This window comes from Mucor mucedo (assembly GCF_025094135.1).
Source record: "Mucor mucedo strain NRRL 3635 chromosome Unknown EV154scaffold_50, whole genome shotgun sequence".
In the NCBI taxonomy this organism is placed as follows: domain Eukaryota; kingdom Fungi; phylum Mucoromycota; class Mucoromycetes; order Mucorales; family Mucoraceae; genus Mucor; species Mucor mucedo.
The window spans coordinates 143,028-164,035 of record NW_026252334.1 but is presented as its reverse complement, the minus strand read 5'-3'; the positions used below and the strand labels follow the sequence as shown (position 1 = coordinate 164,035).

Sequence of the window (21,008 nt, the reverse complement as noted above, 5' to 3'; positions counted from 1 at the left end):
TATGCAAAGTAAAAAGTTCTTTTCAATATTTAATTTAATCATGTAGTTAGCCTACCTCTTTCTTAATTATTAATGTATCGTAGTGATTTACGTAAGACAGCAATGTCCTCAGTTTAAACATGACGCATATATATTTAGTAGTTCTACCATTTCCGTTTAAAGACAGTGTGAAATTAACTTATTGGCAACTTTAACTCTCTCAAAAGCTATACCGAGGTCTTATATTCTACAATAAGCCAAAAACTGACAAATCAAGCGCTTCCTGTACGCTACTGATTGATTGATAGAATTTCCAAAAAAAAACGTTTGGCGATCAGTTTTATCAGTCACAGTCTCGTTGTCAGAAGGTATAATTCGAGAAGTATTTCTTCGATATCTCACAAGTAAAGCATCTGTTGAGAAAGGGTGTACGATGACACCATTTCTAGATTCAAACTTTGTGTTGCACAAGACGGCTTTTGAATGTATGGTGTGACGTAAAATACAAAAACCTTTCCGGTTGTCCGTTACTGAACTCTAAATTTTTTTTTTTTGTCTTTCTCGGTTCCTTCTTTTTCTTTTAGTTTACTTTACAACATAAAAATGAGTAGAGACGATGAATACGATTATCTCTTTAAGGGTAATAACAACTGTAATTTATGCTTGTGTTTGTTTTTTTAATATTGACTTTTTTTCATGTCTAGTTGTCCTTATTGGTGACTCGGGCGTAGGAAAGACGAATCTCTTGTCCAGATTTACTCGAAATGAATTCAACTTAGATTCCAAAAGCACCATTGGTGTTGAATTTGCAACCCGTAGTGTACAAGTCGACAACAAAACTGTAAAGGCTCAAATTTGGGATACAGGTAAAAAAAACTTATTGTTCTTCCGATACAATCTCCGGGTAATTATAAACAACTATTTACTTTTGAATAGCTGGTCAAGAAAGATATCGTGCCATTACTAGTGCGTAAGTACTCTGGATTATTTACAGAAAAAGGATTGCATATCAAACATCTTGTTATTAGTTACTATAGAGGCGCCGTGGGTGCATTGTTAGTTTACGATATTGCAAAATATGCGACCTACGAAAATGTAATGCGTTGGTTGAAAGAGCTTCGCGATCATGCTGACTCCAACATAGTTGTGATGCTGGTTGGAAATAAGAGTGATTTGCGACATCTACGTGCAGTACCTACAGAAGAAGCAAAGCAATTTGCAGGTAAATAAATCAACCCTCCCCCCCCCCTTTTTTTTCTATGATGATAAAAGCCCCCTTACTCATCCCTTGTTTATATCTAGCTGATAATGGTCTTTCTTTTATTGAGACATCTGCTTTGGATTCAAGTAACGTCGAACTTGCCTTTCAAAGAATCTTGACAGGTAATCCAATCAATTTATAAAATTATGGGTTTTTCCCCCAATAACTCATATAAATTCACATCAGAAATCTACCGCATTGTTTCCAACAAGGCTTTGGAATCATCAAACGATGTTATTAGACCAACAGCGGGAGAAAAAATTACAGTGACCCAACCAGCCGAAGAGACAAAAGGAGGAGGGGGAGGCTGTTGCTAAAAACCCAAATAAAAATCACTGTCTAGGACGGAATATACACCTTTTATTTTAATATCATAATTTATATTATATACATCCACAAAAACATGAATAAAGCCCATGTGTACCACATTAAGCACATGATATCCTCATGCAGTGGAAAACAGATAACATTGAAACTGAAAATAGTTTAAATGACACCCGTACCAGGTACAGGTACCTCCCCCTTTCTTTTTTTCTTCACACTTTCTATGGGAAGGGATTTTCTTTTCTTCTCATCATCAAGGTCATACACAGCATGTTATATTCTAAAAAGAGCGAAAAGAATCATGCTATGACAAACAAAGTTTTTGTCAAGAGATCCCAGTTGTAAATAATAAAAAAGACCCTTATCATCGTATATACCCAGAAGTCTATGTAACTACTAAACCTGCAATTACTACACTAGTCCCACCGTCAAAGTTTCTTCTTCAGTCAACTGGATTCATCAATTCTAGGAAAGTCTGTTTTAGCTATTATAATGTTCACTCTATAAATACGAGTTGAAGTCTTGACCTTCCTGAAGGTCACTCAAGCGGTTCTTTATCAAAGTGCTATTAAAACTTGTTAGAAGGAAGATGAACAAGATTATATAAGCTCTTCCTACTAACAATTCACTAGCTTGATACAGAACTTCCCTTTCTCGGTCAAAAAACCGAAAAAGAATGTAAGTATTGACTCTGGTAGTTGGGGCTTTAGTTATTGTTGACATACCCCTTAACTGAACGGACATGGTGACTTGGTTTGTTTTTATTGAAACCAGCTTCGTCATTGAAGATACAAATATCAAGATAGTAGTTCATATACGCAATTTTGAACTATCTATTAACCCAATCACAACCAGCGTTCTCTAAACTTTCTGTTGCTATCAATTGGTACAAGTGTGCCTTTTACACGGTCAAAATGCACTTAGGACGGAGGAAGTTTCCAACAGAGGCTTACTTCTAACTTGAATTTTCATTTCAAAAAAAAAAAAATTAATCGTCTCGTCTTGCTCTACCATAATAAGCCCTAAATAGTCATATGAGAGTGTTTACCAAAAAAAAAATTGGTAGCTTAATTCAAGAGAACAAAAGTAGAACAAAATACATTAATACATTAATATGTTTAGATTTCCTTTATAATTTTTATGACTCAGATGTAACAATAAAAGAACGGGGTCTATTAATACTGAATGATGATGTCGACCCGTCAATAAATTTGTTCTTTAACTGTTAAATACTTCAGTCGAAGTCGTGTTACTATGCCGGAATAAAATGATGTCAGTCCAGTGATATTACCAAAGCATTTAAATAATTGAAATACGATTTCAGTTTATATGGTTCTATCATCCATGGAGAGAGTGACAGTTATCCGCTTCGAATCTTCAACAAAGTTAATTAAGGAAAACTTTAACAATCCCTTTAATAATCATCATACTTTATGCCGGTAATACTACTCCAGAGATTTTCGTCGTTCGTTTTTAAAACTTTATGAAAAAAATTCAAAGCATTATCCACTTTATTCTTCAACTAATGTGAAAATAGTGAGTAAAACACTTAATTTGCATGTCGATATGTTAGCTCTCGTTTTTCAACTTTGTCCCAAAAATGTTTACTAACAACTTCATTGCCGACAATTTTCAATTGAAATTGCTTCTTGTTATTGAGCTATTGAAGATAGTCCAAAAAATCTGCGACGAAATTCCTTTCGACTTTTGTGTTCTTTTTGCTGCCAATAAAATTCTGTATGATTACTCGTATTACTTCAATAATACATGGTAAAAATAGCTAAATTTTTGATTTAGTTAAATAAAGTACTCACCCGTATGACCGAAAATTAAAAATGGGTTGGAGTTGGGCCGAGTGTAATCGAACAAAAGTTAACTCCTGTTTCATTGGGTTCTGAAGGCACGGGATTCAATTGCAGTGATATGAACGAAATTTATGGCGCGGATAATCTAACTTCACAGCTTGTAGAAAAATTAATCGAGTATATCACAGCTTTAACTAATATAGTTGTGTTTGTCTATCTGCCTTAACATAGTAATTGGGTTATCTGGGTAAGTTATTTTGACAATGAATATTTAAAAATCTGATCCATACTTCTTAATTTGAGAGTACTAGTTAACTTTGCCCATACACTTGAGGACTTCATCAAGAATATCAAAAAGTGGACAGATGTACTAAGAAGAATTATAAGCAAGTACATGAGCGTATCTAAGAAGTCAATGCAAAGGGTCCATGTATACTTTTATTGTATTGTACAAAAATCTATAATTTATTGACGCGATAATCTATGGAAATGGCAATTTCTGGAAAGCTATCGAATGTTAATCTATCAACACTTGTGCTATTCATGTATTTTTAGACTTAAGTATATATCCAACTGTATAGAAACCCAGAGGCTAACGATCTGTCATACGGTCTAACAGATAACAAATGTATGTACCCATATTTTGTCATTCACATCACCATGTACACTCACAGATAGCAAACCCTTAAACATTCATAAATTTTTATTACTAAAAAGAATGCCTAGCTTTAATCTCAAATATTACATCTGTTTATATTCACATATTATTTCATTTTAACAAGAAGAAATCCCATGTAAATTCTTTTCTTAGCGATATTAGACAAAATGATTATGTTATGACAAGAAGTTTAACTTAAGTACAAAAATTGCCGCATCACGTCAAGCTATTTATCTTGTCAATAAATACATACATCTACGTTTTTAGGATTGATGATGATACGTTTAGGAAGGGAATTATCTACATCGTTAGGACTGACTTATTTTTTAGCGTTAAAGTCGTAGAGAGAGTATTGACCAAATCATCAATAAAAAATATGTAATCTGGCGTATGGATATAAACAGGCTTTGGCCTCTTCGTAAGTTTCAATTTTTGTGAACCACGTTTAAACTATAAATCTTGTAATGTATAATGAGCAATACTAAGAGGTTAATGTAGTAACTAATTTATTCTTGCTTGTACATCTCACTGCTTCATACGCAGATCATGCTTCTTAATCAGTCTTAAAAAAATAAAAAAAACCGGTTATTGACGACAGCCACTAGTATTCATATTACTTTATGTGCTGGATAAAGCTTAAGGGATTGAGGCGGTTAAGCCGAATTTCAGTTAAATTGATGTACTATACTATTAGGCCTAACTGATTTTCGTTTTTTTGTTTTTTTTTTGTTTTTGTTTTTGTATGCGTGGGCAATAACCAGATTGTATTTTTTACTGATTAAGGGTTACTCGCGCATACCTACCATTGGTTTCATGGCATCATGACGAAATAATTTATTTCCAAATTAAACAAAACAATTCATTGTCACATCATACGGCACTAACGAATATCTTTTAAACAAAATAGTAAGTGCAGACGGCCCTACCATCATGACACAAAAAATAGCGGGTCGTACAAATAATTATTTAGGTTGGCCACAGTAGTAGTAAGAGTTAGTCATTACATTCATTTTAAAAGGAGAATTGTCCGGAACTGCCTTCCACTTTTTTTATTGAGGGATATTACATCTTTTCAAGCGTCCATGTCATAATAGACTGCAATACGTAATGAGTGTTCCGAATTATAAGTTGCTTACCATGTATTCTTGACAAGGGAACACCTGATTATATTCTTATGACGGGTGGCTGCGCTACATCAAATGATGTCGTAATGAAGCTTAAACTAATGTTACTATCTTTCACAGACCCATAAGTGCGGTATCTGGGTTCTGAAAATTTATAAGGAATCAAAACAACAAGGGTTACTTAAATATTTAGGGACGTGATTTTTTCTTCTTTCAATATTACTGCGCAAAATAGGATGTATACCGCGGTTGGTGTGCAGGAAATTAACTGGTGCTACCCTATGTATTTTATCTTGATGTTGCAGATCCAGCAGTAAATGGGTCTTGTCGATCTAGAATTTCTGACCTATGACAAATGATTTAGTAGAGAAAAGGTATACGATCCTGACCCAACGAGCATGTGGACATTTTTTTTATACCCAACAAAAAAAAAAAGTTTAAAAAAAAATATCATTCTATTCTACAAATACAGAACCCTATATGATCAATAACAAATAATGCTTACATCGTACATCAAAAGCAAACATCAAATATAAATTTAAGTTGAGATGATCCGATTTAAACCTCAAAAGTTGGATAAATTTAAAAATGACAATCACAATACATGCAAGCGGATGAAATAATAATAAATAGAAGAAGTGACAACGGACTTTTTAGATTGGTACGAGAAAAACCGGTTCTATATGGGACAGACGCCTGTCTGCAGTGAATGCACCATTCACATAAGACGTGAGAAGACTTTATGATTTTATTTTTATCTCCTTACTCCCCTATTATTGATCCCCCGTTCAAAGTTTATAATCCAGGTGTATGCTTTATGCTTTAGAAACAGATCGGGCTTGATCAACCTATTCGGGGTGTCTGTCCTGAAGACAGCTTTATTTTTATTGGTTTGGAAAACAATTTGGCTGAATTTCAAGTGCAGGCTTTATGTGATAATCATTTCTCCGCCCCAACAAAAAAAAAAGTACATATATTCTTCTGATCATTTAATCATCAGCCCTTCCTTTTTTTCTTAGTTCCTCTTTTTCTTTAAATAAATATTTCATGAGTGTCAAAAGTGAAAATGATGCAATGCTGAATCACTATCCAGATATTGTCTATACACTAGAACCAACAATGCAACATGTTATACGATTCTTACGTATCCTAAGATGGAAGAAAGATTACACACATCAATCAATCCTCTTAACGCTAATATGGACATTTTTCTGGTTCCATACATTGATTGTTTCTTACACCATACCAATTTGGATAGCATTGATATTATATCATTGCTCTGTCGATCAACAACAACCAAAAGACAAAGAAAGCACCACAAACTCTTTTGAAAAATTGACAGACGAGTTAAAGGAGATCCAATTGGAATTATCTTTAATACTACCAGGCCCAGAATCAAAAGACCGATTCCGTCAGTGGTGTTGTCGTAGATCTTTATTTGTATTAGATCAAAATTATTATTACCAGCTATCGGTCTTCGTTTCATTGTATTTCGCATGGATTGGAGCACTGACGGCGTTAGGTGCAGACAAAATTATTTGGCTTATTGGCTGCTTAATTTTAACTTGGAACAGTCCTTTATTCAAAGTCATTCGATATTCATATCACAGGGCCTCATCCATCATCAAACAATCCAAAAAACCAGCCACCGAAAAAAAATTACCTACTTCCATCAATACCAATCATTATGATCGGTTTTATCGGTTTGTTGTAATCGAGCATCAACGTTGGTGGTTACATAGTGGTTGGACCGCATTATTATTACCAAATGAGAGACCAGAATGGTAATTTATTTGCTAAATGTCACATGAATCATAGCGCTAAACTTTTTTTTTTTCAAGGTCTGACGAATATTTGTCGAAGGTACCATCAATTGCATTATTTCATTTACCCCCACCTACTACCAGGCTTGACAAAAAAACTCTCAATGTAACCAAAATCAGTTGGGAGTGGGTTTCACAAGACTGGCAAATGGATGAGAATCGTAACGTGGATAAAAATGGATGGGAATATGGTAGCTGGGACTGGACGGCATGGAGTACCAAGTCTTCTGGCTTACGCGTGCTCACACGACGCAGACATTGGATTAGAAATGCACGTCTTATTGAAGAGTCAGTTAGTAATGATATCACGTTGCCTATAAACATCGTCACCAAAAGATCAAATACGTGCGCTTCTAGTTCGACATCACTATCTTCGGAGGACTCATTCTTGTGTTCTACACCTACCAATTGCACTTTGCTTCAAAGGTCATCATCCACAAGCACGAGTAAATATTCCGTGGAACCATCTATTTTCTCCGACCATTCAAATATGGAAAATCAACTGTGGTTACGCCGCTAATGAAAACACGTTTTTTCCCTGTATAATACTTTATTTTATTTATTTTTTCTTGTACCTTATTACAAAAACTGTATTTTCTATTATTACTATTACTAATTTATATACCTTCTAATATTTACTCTACCTCCCCTTGTAACGTTTGCACCTGCAACAGTTACATCTAATCACCTTTGTTTAAAATAAAAAATGATTTATTGTAATCCTACGTCATGCAGCACTTTTTGTATACACGTTGTTGTGTCACCACAAATGTTATGTTTTATACATGTAGAATACAAAAAAAAAAAAAAAAAAAAAAAAAAAAAGTACAGATTATTTATGAGAAAGCCTCAGCGATCCAAATTTTCTAATAGATGATTGTTCGGGCGACGAAAAATCCAAGTTGGCCTCAGACATTCTCCATTTTTTCTTTTGTCGAATAGTAGATGGAGGTGCGGTCTCTAGCAGTAATGATAGCCTCTTATTTTTTGCATTTAATGTTTTATTGTTTCTTGGTTGTGGAACGACAGTAGCAGTTTCTTCATCTTTCAATAAATCGTTCAAGGACTAGAATTTTATGTCAATCTTTGCAATTTCCTGTTTTTCTCTGCGCCGCCTCCCCCGTAAATAACATACCTGTACCCATTTCTCATGTGAGTCTTTATTGATGCATTGTAATCTAATATCACGAACAGAAGACTTTATCACTATCACGGGTTGAACTCTATTTTCTAATTGTTGTTGGTCAACATAAAATGAATCAATTGATACTAGCAAAGCATATTAGTTAATTTTCTTATGGATATGACCATGTTTGTTTGTTTTTACCACTCTTGGCCTTGTACTCTCCACCTTTTACACCTGGCTCCTGCTCACTCCAGTATAACGTTTTTGTATAAGGGTGAAGCCAAAAGAATCTTTGGTGGGACTTACTGGATATACCATAACCCATTTTGTTTCTTGTGTATTTTAAGAGCCATTCGCCAATCATTGTGTGCATGACAAATGGCAAGACCTTTTCGAAACCGTTTGGTGAAGGAGGAAGAATTGGCAACGGTTCCTGATGATTACATTCCTCTTTAGGAACTACTAATTGAGCCGGCGTATTTGTTGCTGAATCTCTCATAATAACCGAGCCAAATCGTTCAGTTATGATGCGACCTTCTGCTGACTCGATTTCTTGCTCTAAGGACGATAGCTCACTGTCGGATGTAGGTACCAAAACGGTTACACTACTTTGGGCTGCGTGTGCATCTTGACACCATGTATTCGGTGCAGATGATGTTTTTTGCATAGACTCTATCGTTTCTTGAGACTCCCTTAATAATGCATCTACCTCACTTTTCTTTTGCTTTTCCTTTTCGAGATCTAATTGTAAGCTCTCCACAACAGAATGTGCTTGACCGAGAGATACTTGAAGGGCTTTAATTTCTTGTTCGGATATCTTCCTTAATTTATGCTCGTCTTGCTCTTCTTCCTGCTTGGCATCCCTTTGTGCTTTTGAAAGTTGCTCCAGTTGTAATGCAATGACGTCTTTTTCCTTTTTGAGATTTGCCAGTTGGCTATTCAAAGAGGATAAAGTGGATTCATATTCGGTCTGTGTATTGTTCATCATCTCTTGCCAATTTAATTGAGATGCTTTTAATAGTTCCAGTTCTTGATTAACCAGGCTAGATTGTCTTTCGCGTCTCACCTGTTCCATTTGAGTTCTGGCAATGCTTTGTGATAGTTGACGAATCTGATGAGACAAGTCTTGCTTTGTTAATTCCAAATTCCAGATATCTTCTTTTAATTTTTCTTCCGTTTCGTTTTTATAACGTAACTGCTTTATTAAATCATCCATTCTTCGTTGATTGTCGATTCTTTCTGTTTCTAATAGAATTAACGAATCTTGTCTTTCTTGAAGAATGCTTTGCATTCGTCTTACTTCGCTTAGCAACCCTTGACCGATTTCGGTGGCTAATTCAATGTCGGAAGTAGCATTGCTTCTATTAGGCGCATCGGTTGCCGAAGAGACCACCAACATTCGCTTGTCTATAATTTTTACTGGTGTGGGTGTCTGGAACAGTTGATCAGAAGAGTTTCCAGTGATAGAGGCTCTTAGTAACAATCGTTTCTTTTTCTTTTTTATACTTGAAGAGTTCGAGCCTGTTAATATAGGAGGTGCTGGTAAGGTAATTGAATTTGCGTATGAAGAAGAAGAGAAATAAGAGGATGAATTGGAAGAAGAAACGGAAGAAAAAGGTGGCGAATATCGTGTTTCTGAAAAAGAGCGAAGGAAGCGTGTATTTGTAATATTATTATTATTATTATCAAAAGGAGTGATCGGAGGAGAAGGAGGGGATGTATTTAATACAGCTTTGTTGTTGTGCTGGTTTTTTTTTTGTTTAGTGAAAATGATAACAATTTTTTTTAGTTACATGTAGTTTACCAAGGGATGCTTATTACTATTGAACACCTCTTTGAATGACTGCTTTCTCGATCGAATCCAATTTGATGTGTCCTGATCTCTATTGTCGTCTTTTTGCTTCTATAAATTAAATTTTTAGTTATAGGGAGTGATTTAAAATCATTAAAAAAACGCACTAAAATAGGAGTCGATACACTACTTGTAGCAAAAAACTGGTGGATGATGTAGTGGCAGTTGATCTGAAAGGAAAAAAGCATTCAGGGGATGACTTTCTTCGCTGATCTGTAATTGAAATAGCGGGACTTTTATCTCTATCAAATTCCAGCATGGTCTATAGAATACAAGTAGAAGATACGAAAGAAAAGAAAGATACAAGAAAGTAAAAAACAAACTAAAAAAACAAAAGAAACGAAAAAAAAAAGGGAGAAAGAAGAGGGAAAAGCAACTTTATATATTTTTAAACATATTGTAATATCCCAGAAATACGAATTTTAAAATTGACACGGCCATACAAGACCTTTTTTTTTTTACTGTGAAAAAGCATCTTTGACAAAAATAGCCTTTGACAAAATAATAATAATAATAATAATAGGCGATCATAGGGACAGTTAGGGGTCCCGCATGCACTTTTTTTAAAAAAAAACAGATCGTAAGGATTCTATATTGGTTTAGTGTTATGCAAGGCATTTTGGATCCTTTATCAAAAGCAATTATACGAACAGTTTATATTCGGTTTTTCAAAAATTTAATGTGAGCTTGTTTTTTTAAAAAGCAAAAAATCCATTCAACAAAGAGAATACTCCCCCCAAGAGCTACTGACAGTGCACTAACAACTATTAAGCTTGTCATCTTATGCTTCACTCAGAGTATGCAGCAACGAACACTTACTAGCAACTTATACAACAAACACTAAAGAGCCAACAATTACTAACGTTGCTGTAATCATTATTGTTGATGCTCAAGTGAAACACTTGCATTTCATTTTGGACATTTGCAGATTGCTGGCATTAGGATCTGCAAGAGCACGATGACCAAGTTTTTAAAAAGAAAAGGGGGGTACGTTACTTGGGCTTTAGGTAAGAATACTTCTTCAGAACAATAACCTTATAGGCTTTAATTAAGCAAGCAATATAGAACAGCAATACCTGTGTTGTAAAGAACCCAATTCTTTTTCTAGGCATAGTAAGCTTAAAGGAATAGCAGAGAATTTTATTCATTATTGAAGTATCCAGAAACAACAAAGGACTGTTGAATTGTCCTAATGATCATTGTTGACTGTAAGATATTTGTCAATTGCTTGTCAGCAGATACCAGACAAGTTGAAAATGAAAGTTCAAATTATAAGAAGGCAATGCGGCTTGCCACTGTACTGACTATGCGTCTTAGTAGAAGCATCACTTCTAAATCCCGGTTTGGGCAAATGTCTGCTGTATGGACCAATTGAGAAACGCGAATATTTTGGAAAGCGAAATCGACACGTCATATCTTATATTTCAAAGTTTTTGTCAAGACGTGAATCGGCAATAGACAAAAGTTTATCAAAGCTAACATTATAAGGCAAGTGATGTCAGGTTTTGGCTTGGCTAAATGTAGCAGTACAAGATGATCGTTTAATATGCTATTATTAGGAACAGTTCAAGACTTAATACTATTATGCAAAAAAGAAAAGAAAAAAGAGAGAGCAATATCATAACAGAACAAACTGCATAATAATTAACTAATTTTCTATTAGCATAAATCACCCTTGCCTATTTTGGTTTCGCAATATGAGACTAGTTAGAATGGAAAACTTGGCAATTTTGTTACATTGGAGTTGTCCGTAATATAAACTGAGGGGAGTTGCCATAGTAAAAAAGTGGTGTACATCATTATCCCTTAATTGCTGTCTAAAACCAACCCACAGACCTAGATATTCGAGCCATAATTTTTTTTTATCACCTTCAGAAAACTGTTTCGTTATCTGCCCCTCATTTACTTTCTAGTCATATCTATGTTATCGAATGCGTTTGTCCAAAAATCAGGCTTAAACAATTATCCTTCATAAACCGAAACAAACGGCGATTTTCATAAAAAAATAGCCATACAAAAGTCTTACGGATGAATGAATAGGCAATCCGTTTTAGTAGTGTATTACTACGGACGCGGATGTGAATTAAGCCTGCCAAAATATCGGCATATGAGTTTTGCTCCGGTTGTAGGTCTGCATAATTAGGTCACAAAATGTACCGATTGGTTTTATCCGTAGAGTTAAGTGATGAGTGAAATACCCGGTGTTTGAGTTGAAACGGCATCTTACAAAGTGTATTAGTTATATTAATACAATTGTAGACATACACACACTTTATCTATCCAATCGAATACAACGCATTTAAAAAAAATTTAAAATACGAAAAGTCTGCTGGAGGTCCATATGTTTAAGGGTATTTTTGCAAGTCTTTTATTTATTATGAATAGAATAAGCAAAGTTCTGTAGTTCTTTGTCTATATCTCGCGAATGACATATGAAGCCTTAGAAATCACATTTATTGGAGTTAAAAACTAAATCAGGATGTCATTGTTCACAAAGTAGCTATGGTAATGGCAGAAAATGGGCCTGATAGATCATTTTGGAAGGCATAATGGGAGCTTAAGACACACAAAGAATTTGTGATTGCTACTTATTTTACTGAATTTCCTTTCTGGAAGTGTGTTACCTTCGATAAATAACCGACAGAATGGAACTGGCAAGATATGTTGTAAATGTGCTAGATTACATGTGACGTTATATACATCCAAATCATTGGTAATCGATATTAAAGAAATGTCTAAGATTAAGTTCTGTCGTATTGAAGATTAATGGCCGAGAGCCGGTAGAAAATACGCTAGGCTACTCTGCTACCGGTTTCACAGTAACTAAAATGAATACATATATACAACGGGAGAGTAACACTTTATTTCGATTTCGTAGAGCTAATTCGGATTACAGCCAGCTTTCAATTCGTAATGAAACCTTGTTAATAAAATAGCAAAAGAGTACATCATGTTATAAGTTGAATAGGCAGGAAAGTTTATATATGATGATAGCATTACGTTATTATAAAAGATGCAGGTATTGCATTATGCACTAAAGCAACCCCTTTTATTTATATTTCAACTCCCTTAGCCTAAGGCATGGTATCAAGTATGTATAAGGATACATGTTCTAAAAATATAATTACTGTGTAAAATCTGGGTTTTTATTTAAGCAAGGCCGACCGAAAGTTCTTTAATTTTAAGTAATAGGCTAGGAAAATCTTCCCGCTTGTTACTGTGTGGATAAGGAGTGTTGATTGGAACATCCTTTCCCAAGAACTGACAAAGCTCTTCCCAACCATGCTTTCCCAAATCAAGAATCAATAGATTTTCAGGTTTGACAATAGACTTGATATGCTCAATGTGATCCGTGAATTTTTGTATTAATGCTGCCTTTCTCTTTTCGGTATCAGCTCCACCCAATTCACCATCCCGAACAATGACACGTGCCATTTTTCTAGCCTTCACAATATTTTGAGGCCAACTTTCGTCTACATTGGGCCACTCATGTATAGTACTCGAGACAGATTTAAACCAAGATTCGGGATCCCGTATAGTAAGAATAACCTTAGCATCAGCGTTAAGAGCGTAAATTTTGTCAAAAAAAGCTACAGCAGGCCAATCTACCGCAGCAGTATATCCCCGGAAAGCTTTTTCCCAGTCGACAATGTCATTAGGATTTTTATATGCATCTTCAAAAATTTGGGGATCTTGAGTTGGGTCAAGAATAGTGTCTTTCATATGATGGGTTTTGTACCTATTAAATGTCAGTGTGCATCATAAGTCATCATGCAATTTTTTATTACCCCAAGATATTAAGGGCATCTCGAAGACTCATTGTTCCTGTACGTCCATAACCTGCACCCAAAATGTGCAAAAAAGAAGAAGATTGTTTTGTCATAATTGCGAAATAATAAATTAGGAACGGAAGGCTTTTTTATATCTTTCTTTTTTTTTAGGTTCATAGTTTTAATAATGCCGTGATGCCATTAACTTCGGCAAGATATAGACTAGAAAACAGCTAACATTGCAAAAAATCTATTGATCATTCAAAAACTGAATAGTGTTCGATTGTGAAAAACGTTTAATCGAACCCCCTTCCCCTTCTTAAATATGCCGAACTACCACATGCTTTGATAAAAACTTGTTATCGACTATTTGATCCAGGCAATCATTTATCTGCAAGTTTAATAGACAAATATCGGGTAATAATCTTTATCAGAACCATCAAACTTCCTCTGCAGTAAATGGCGTCATTTCTTTTGCGGGTAATAATTTAAGAAGCCATTGTTCCTCACTACCCCCTTTAACTATAGATGACGCCCTTACCATCACTTAGCATAAGCTCATTATAACAATGACTGCCGCACTTGTATTATACAATTTTCTATCAGAAGGGGTACAATAGAAATAAGCGTAAAACTTGCATGCCAATGTATTGATATAGTTGCCTGGATCGACAATCATTTTAATGATAGTTAAAAGGTTCCAAGTCTACGTTAAAACTTCGTAAGCGATAAATACCTTCATGGTATATCCCTTTTGATATAACGAATGCTGCAAGGATGACACTTTTCAAATTTTTTAATGATATGTTGAATTTATTATGAGAATAAGAGAAAAATATATATAAAAGAGTTTTATATAAGAAAAAAAAGGGTACAAGATAATTGACATTCAATTTGGTGTAATTAATGCAACAGCGAAGATTTAAAGTATTGCACATTTGATATCTTTCTTGGCGTTTTTTCTTCCTTTAGTCGTGTTACCGTCTTTAAATCCTTCGCGTGCATGTCGTATAAGTCGAACGACCGAGTAAAATGATCGTTCGACGTTAACACAGGTCTTTGCAGATGTCTCAACGAAATCACAATGTAGAGCTCTTGCTTTTGCCGCGCCTTCTTCTCTTGAAACCTCTCTGTCTGTAACTTTATCGCTCTTATTGCCAACAAGAATGAGGGGGACCTTGTCGAGATCTTTGACACGAAATATTTGATCTCTAAACCTATTAACGCGATCGTATGTTGAACGAGAAGTAATTGAGTAAACGATCAAAAAACCTTCACCATCTCGAATCCACTGATCACGTAAAGCTGTGTATTCCTCTATATACGTTTTTGTGTATTATTAATATGCTCCTTTTTTTTTTAGTAACACCTTCTTATTTAATTACCTTGTCCTGCTGTATCTAATACTTCTAATATGCACGGATTATCATCAATTACTACCTGTTTACGATACGAATCTTCTATTGTAGGGTCGTATGTCTATTATAAAACGAGATAAATATGTACTGCCTTTTTTTTTTTTTTTTTTTTTTTTTTTTGTATTCATTTGTACCTCTAAAAAAAATTAAGGTTATCTAAAGTCAGAATTGAAAATGTTTTATTTATTTACCAACAAAATGATTTAAGCAAAGCTAATTTAAGCAGTAAAAATATTAAAAGGCTGGATCTTTTATTTGTTGAGTTCTTTTTGCTACATACCTGGATAGTTAATGCTGTCTATAAAAAATAAGAATAAAACGCTTTAGCGCATAAAGACAGCCTCAAGTAGTCCTTTATTATACCTTTCCAACACCACCATCACCAAGTACCACAATCTTGAAAAGCATCATGTTGAGAAATGAGAGAAAGGGGAAGAGCCGAAAAAATAGTAAAACAGGAAAAAGAGAAAGAAATAGAAGGAAACACTAATAATGTATATTGGTGTGTGTATAACATCTTGTGTATACTTTGGATAGAATTGATCGTTAGTTTAGTATACAAAAAAAGGCAGAACTTGGAAACTAACATTTATTATACATATGCACTTTTGCTTTGTTTTAGTCTTTAATATATAATCCTCTATCCGTAGCAGAAGCATTGTATCTTCCCCAAGGATCAGTATGGTCTAATCCAAGGGTATCATCGGATTTAAAATGGTGATCGCTAAGCCTATAAGTATCTAAATAGCGTGGGAGATGTTACATTTTAATGGGCCGTGCACACCGAAAATGTTGTAAATGCACTTACCTTCTTTTAAAGTTGTAATATTAAACCTTGTTATAATATTGATCTTTACTTTATCCCATTCTTGGTCAGGCAAGCCACATCTTTCCTGTAATCTAAGTTTGGTCTCATGAAGTCTTTCATCCTGTTATAATAATATTAAAAAAAAAAAAATGAGGTTATCAGCAGACAATATTTAAACTTTTAATCTGTGATACTTTACCTTTATTACCAAAAACGTGAAGGGAACAGAATGTGTTTGCTTCAATTCCTTTTGATAATGAAAAACTGAAATATAGAAATCATCTTCACCCATGTTCGATTCTTCCTCAGGTATAGTTTCTGCAAACAAGTCTGATTCGTCGTCAGGAATAATATCAGTACCGGTAAAAACTTTTACTAGTTTATGATCAACCACCTGAAATATACGCATAGGGTTTTGTGTTTCCATCGCTGAATATAAACTGGAGATCCTAGCAAGTTTTGGCAGATAAAACTTCATCACTTGAATTTGATTTAGTGCTGATGAGCAAAAATTAAGCCTGATCAGTTTCTTGGTTTCATACTCCGTCCGACTTATAGGAAGCAATTCATAGTATAATCGAGGTACATACAGATCGTCATTTGTATTCTTCTGCTGAGGAATGAGCATCAGTAAATCTGACAATGTAGTAAATTTTGTTTGTCTATGAGCTTTTTTTGGGTGTCCATAACAATCCGGTAAGACCAATAATAAATAATTTGGATCACATTCCAGAATAAGCGCAAGTTGTCTAGTCACATCATCATAGAGCATATCCTGACGCAAAGCAACAGGAAAAGCATTGAATGGATCATCTTTCGACGCAAAAAACACAGTGATACGATTGTACAAATATAATAAATAATCCGGAGCATTGGAATACATGTCATTAGCGTGGAAATATTCAATTCTATAAAAACGGGGTTTTAGTCCTCAGAGATTGATAAAAGAGATAACACATGTTTACCTTTCTTGACTTAGTTTTTCTTGAAAGCATAATATATCACCATTTCCTATCTTGTAGTCATCGAAAGTCCAGTTCAAACCTAACTTCTCAGCTGTATGAGGTTGAGCTTCCTAGGATACAGTAGAAAAGAAAAAAAAATTAAAAACATGTCGTACAACCAATGTTTCTAGATAAATTACTTCATAAACATCCAGGACTGTTCCTGTCTGGAAGCCAACCATTTGATTCAAGCTATCCACAATAGTCCCTATTTGACTATTTCTTGTCACGTATAATCTTCCTACGCCTCTAATATATTGTTTAGTGAGAAAATAAACAAATAAACCAATATAGTATATAAAAATACCTTAACGACTGAGATATCGGATCAAATAATTTAATAAACACTAATACTGCATTTGAATTTGGTAACGGAAACAAAGGAAATCCATTACTTGCAGTTTCGACATAAACTCTTAAAAAAGGATAATTAGGAACTGGACGGCAGACGTCTTCGATAGCTATATAAAATATACAGGCGATTTAAACAAGGTGTTTCTTTTGAAAATAATCGTTACTTACAAAGATCAAGGTCTGCATCTGAAAATAAACTATCAAGTTGCACATTGCCATTTTTTCTATTTGCGACATTCCATAACCTTAAATGCTCGGGTCTCGCGCCAAATTCCGTTGCATATTCTTCTAACAGTTGTCTCAATGTTTGTGTTTTGAGAGCAACTTTACTCTGTACAGCTGGTATCGACTCGTGGTCGACAGCGGAAATCCATTGAGCTCCAGTATTTGATAAAAAGCTTGCATCGCTCACAATAAACACTTGGACGTATAAATGCTGCTCTTCGCGTTGTTTTAGGAGCATTTTTAATGCCTCCTGTTCTTGACAGATCCGCTCCACTGTTTATAAAAGAAAAATCAGATCCATAAATTTTATCCCTTTCATTATGCGGCTTTTACCTAAATGAGCAGGTATATCTTTTTGTGTCACATCTTCCAGTATTTGATCTTGCCGAGTTTCTCGAATGTAAACCAGCATGTATGCATTTGTAAATCTTTTCACAGGCTTGTAGTTTGGATGCACGTTTTTTGTTTCTCCACCAAAATTATCTTCAAAAACTTCGTTTAAAGACGCTGGCGTTACACGATCATCATCAAATTTAAACCTAACAGCATGTCAGCAAATTATTTACCAATTTTTTTCAAGGACCTTGATGCTTACCATTTATTTTCTTTGGTAGGTCGAACAAATGCAAAATAATGACCACCGCTGAGATCTCCTGTATGTACTAATACACTTAAAAAAAAAAAATTAATTATTTAATGCATGTCCAATATAAATAATTCGTCTTACCCGTGTAATGCATATTTATGGGACTCAGATCTATCTGCAGAATCTGATAAAAAGGGTTCTAAATCGATTTCGGCAGGAAATTCATGTCGATCATTTATCTATTGACTTTGTCAATTTTTTTTTTGGTGATATTTTTTATTATTATTATTCGTTCTGTTACCTTGACCATACTATCCTTCATCATATCATATTCAAATCGTTTTAATTGTAGATGAATCACAGGAGGAAAACTTTCGAAAATGACACCCTTTTTAGCATCCTGCAATCCATGCACCGAAGCCATGTATTTGTTATCCCCTTCTAATATTTCCTCGGATATGTATGTTTTAAACGACTCCAGTAAATCTTTACATCCTTTCACATTCAACTGAATATCTAATTCCCGTTTAATTAACTGCCAAAAACCTAAGTTTGATTCCGTTAAGTCTTACCATAGAAATCCTCAGATCTTGAAGACTCGTAATCCACATTCAAACACTTTATATAACTTTTCATCCTACCTACGAATAGTTGTTTTATAGAATCATTGGCTGGGGTTCCTCTCATTTTCTTTTCGATATTGTCTTGTAGTAATCTGTTGAATTCTTGCACATCATGCTGCATAAAAGAGTCAATTGAATTCCATCCAAACGATGTTGTTAGTTCTATGGTGGCTAGAATACCCTATTAGTCTTTTGTGAGGAATAAATCTCAAGGACATACAAACTGCGGTTTTCGAGAATTGTAGGTTGTAAAATAGTCTTTGGAGTGCTAGTGCAATGCTGTTATGCGGGTCATCATTTTCTGTCGGTATTTGGTACACAGCTTTTCGATAGAAATTGGTGAAGAAAAGAGATTGGAATAATGAATTCATATAGCATGTAGCACCCTGATTGAACAATCCTACGTATCCTGTTACCTCCTTGGAGTCATAACTAAAAATATATATATAAATATACATACATTAATAATTCAACATTTACTGCTATTGGTTTCCACTCACTCGTTAAAGTTGTGCCATAATACACCTGTAGGATCTTCAAAAAGGCGAACGATCACTACGATTTTTACCGCATCATCTATGACAAGCGGCCCACCTTTTTCCGTACCCGACATCAACATCTTCAAATCAAGAAAATTTAAATAGCCACGATCCGGTTCATTTTTACTAAACCTATGTTGGAAAACTGGATACAAAAAGTGTTAATTCTTTTACCTTACGTTAAGCATAATGTGCAATAATACCCTGTCGAACAAACTTTGTAGGGTCTGTTGGATGTACAATACACAACATGACTTGCGCACATATATCGTTTTCTCGAGTTTCATTCTTCATGTCTGCATTTTCTAGATATAAAGAGATCTGATCTGGGGCATCATTGCCATTTGGATATAATAATACATTCCTACAGAAAAAAGTGTCAATTTTAGTTTTGCTAAGCCTGTCAAAAAACTAAAGCTACCATGCACAATCGCCTGTTTGAAAGGTAGGTCCTAATAATTTAGTATGTTGAGTAATCGTAGACCAATTGTCGATCTCCCAAGTGTGCTGGAATGTGCCGATCGCCTTTTCTATCGTAAAAGGCATGAACTCGTCTGCCATTAACAGATCTACGTTAAAACAAAAAAGGGGGAGAAGATTTACGTGTTACTTTTTTATTGTAATCATTGTTCTCAAATAGTGCTTACAATCGTCAGGTAATCGATACTCTTCCGCCATTAGAAATATCTCTTTTTTTCCCTCTTTTTTAGGTCAATAAAAAGAAAAGAATACCCTTTGCCAAAATGATGTCGCAAAAACGAAAAAAAAGGTTAAGGTGTCGTACTTTAAAATAATTGTACAACATCTCACTTAGGCTTTAGGATCTGCAGCTAGCAATCCTCACTCCTGTCTAATATATCAGACAATTATAGATCTAAAGACTTTTATGAAGTATCTTTAGAAAATCTTTATAAAAATTGATTGTTAATGCCCGGTTAACTTTTTATGATCAGCAGAAAACGAAATAAACATAAAATTTATTAAATTTATTACTCTTAGCAAAATCACCAAATTTATTGAAAATCATACATATCTAACAAAGCTAGCTTATTTACGCTTTCAAAAAAGAGTTTTTATGAAGCCTCATTGATGGGTCAAACATCTCTCTGTAATGACCAGTTTTTCCTTTGTTGTTTTCAGTAATTTCTGAAGTTACTTTAACTCAAATTTTTATAATCAAACGGCCGTCTTTTTATGGAAAGGAAACGGGGAGCGGTCTACCGTCGATGAAGAGTTATACCTCTAATAACTAGGGCTGGTCTCAAATTTTATTATTCATATCATGTTTTTATTACCCCAACTGACAGGATACTTTTTCATGGTCAATTTTACTACTCATCCCCTAAAAACCAGAACTTTAACTTTTACGATCATGTCACACAATTGATGCAGTCATGACTAAAGTCGGGAGACTGGGTCAAACCAATTTCACCTTTGTAAGCATGTCATCATTTAATTTGCTAATATGAAGGTCTGTTTCTATGCATTATCAAAATATTAATAGCAAAATATACCAACTGCAACGTCAGGAACCGTTCCCCTCACACACACACACGCACAGACGTTCTAGACCCACTATTCAGTCTATTCTGAAGTAAAATAACTGATTGTGAAATTGTTATTTTCATGTGGTAGTTAAAATTATCTCGGAGGTTGTGATCTGTAAATCGTTCGTTTACTCATTTGGTGAATGTGCCGTCATATCAACAAAAAGTGCATGTAAGTATTA

At 34.6% G+C, this 21,008-nt stretch overlaps 7 protein-coding genes across 7 annotated transcripts; 3 read left to right on the top strand and 4 right to left on the bottom strand.

The window, feature by feature from the left end:
* Positions 1–582: 582 nt before the first annotated feature.
* EV154DRAFT_421515 (small GTPase) lies at positions 583–1,557 on the top strand (the record flags this gene model as incomplete). Its single annotated transcript, XM_051596032.1, has 6 exons — positions 583–619; positions 684–845; positions 916–949; positions 1,008–1,201; positions 1,282–1,362; positions 1,427–1,557. The coding sequence occupies 6 exons, from the start codon at positions 583–585 to the stop codon at positions 1,555–1,557; spliced, it is 639 nt and encodes a 212-aa protein (XP_051457248.1).
* A 2,110-nt stretch (positions 1,558–3,667) lies between these two features.
* On the top strand, positions 3,668–3,823 carry EV154DRAFT_385891 (uncharacterized protein; the record flags this gene model as incomplete). Its single annotated transcript, XM_051595042.1, has 1 exon — positions 3,668–3,823. A coding segment is annotated over one exon (156 nt), but the record flags the coding sequence as incomplete, so codon positions are not given.
* Positions 3,824–6,840: 3,017 nt separating this feature from the next.
* Positions 6,841–7,494, top strand: EV154DRAFT_421402 (uncharacterized protein; the record flags this gene model as incomplete). The annotated part of the gene is made up of 2 exons (XM_051596016.1): positions 6,841–6,935; positions 6,993–7,494. Coding segments are annotated over 2 exons (597 nt in total), but the record flags the coding sequence as incomplete, so codon positions are not given.
* A 302-nt stretch (positions 7,495–7,796) lies between these two features.
* Positions 7,797–9,722, bottom strand: EV154DRAFT_510329 (meiotic cell cortex C-terminal pleckstrin homology-domain-containing protein). The gene is made up of 2 exons (XM_051601696.1): positions 8,302–9,722; positions 7,797–8,243 (listed from the first exon to the last, which is right to left on the bottom strand). The coding sequence occupies exons 1-2, from the start codon at positions 9,497–9,499 to the stop codon at positions 8,041–8,043; spliced, it is 1,401 nt and encodes a 466-aa protein (XP_051457245.1). The 5' UTR covers positions 9,500–9,722; the 3' UTR covers positions 7,797–8,040.
* A 3,295-nt stretch (positions 9,723–13,017) lies between these two features.
* EV154DRAFT_444016 (P-loop containing nucleoside triphosphate hydrolase protein) lies at positions 13,018–13,891 on the bottom strand. The gene is made up of 2 exons (XM_051597042.1): positions 13,741–13,891; positions 13,018–13,691 (listed from the first exon to the last, which is right to left on the bottom strand). Exons 1-2 carry the CDS (start codon positions 13,833–13,835, stop codon positions 13,103–13,105), a joined length of 684 nt encoding a protein of 227 aa, XP_051457244.1. The 5' UTR covers positions 13,836–13,891; the 3' UTR covers positions 13,018–13,102.
* A 753-nt stretch (positions 13,892–14,644) lies between these two features.
* EV154DRAFT_481817 (small G-protein Ras2) lies at positions 14,645–15,551 on the bottom strand (the record flags this gene model as incomplete). Its single annotated transcript, XM_051598421.1, has 6 exons — positions 14,645–15,039; positions 15,108–15,201; positions 15,275–15,276; positions 15,332–15,353; positions 15,421–15,438; positions 15,504–15,551. 6 exons carry the CDS (start codon positions 15,549–15,551, stop codon positions 14,645–14,647), a joined length of 579 nt encoding a protein of 192 aa, XP_051457243.1.
* On the bottom strand, positions 15,504–20,028 carry EV154DRAFT_510322 (uncharacterized protein). Its single transcript, XM_051601695.1, has 17 exons — positions 19,927–20,028; positions 19,701–19,848; positions 19,483–19,643; positions 19,241–19,424; positions 18,961–19,172; positions 18,690–18,911; positions 18,419–18,633; positions 18,259–18,356; positions 18,127–18,201; positions 17,865–18,070; positions 17,475–17,804; positions 17,260–17,413; positions 17,093–17,201; positions 16,914–17,023; positions 16,148–16,856; positions 15,949–16,069; positions 15,504–15,880 (listed from the first exon to the last, which is right to left on the bottom strand). Exons 1-17 carry the CDS (start codon positions 19,955–19,957, stop codon positions 15,759–15,761), a joined length of 3,207 nt encoding a protein of 1,068 aa, XP_051457242.1. The 5' UTR covers positions 19,958–20,028; the 3' UTR covers positions 15,504–15,758.
* Between the last annotated feature and the right edge of the window lie 980 nt (positions 20,029–21,008).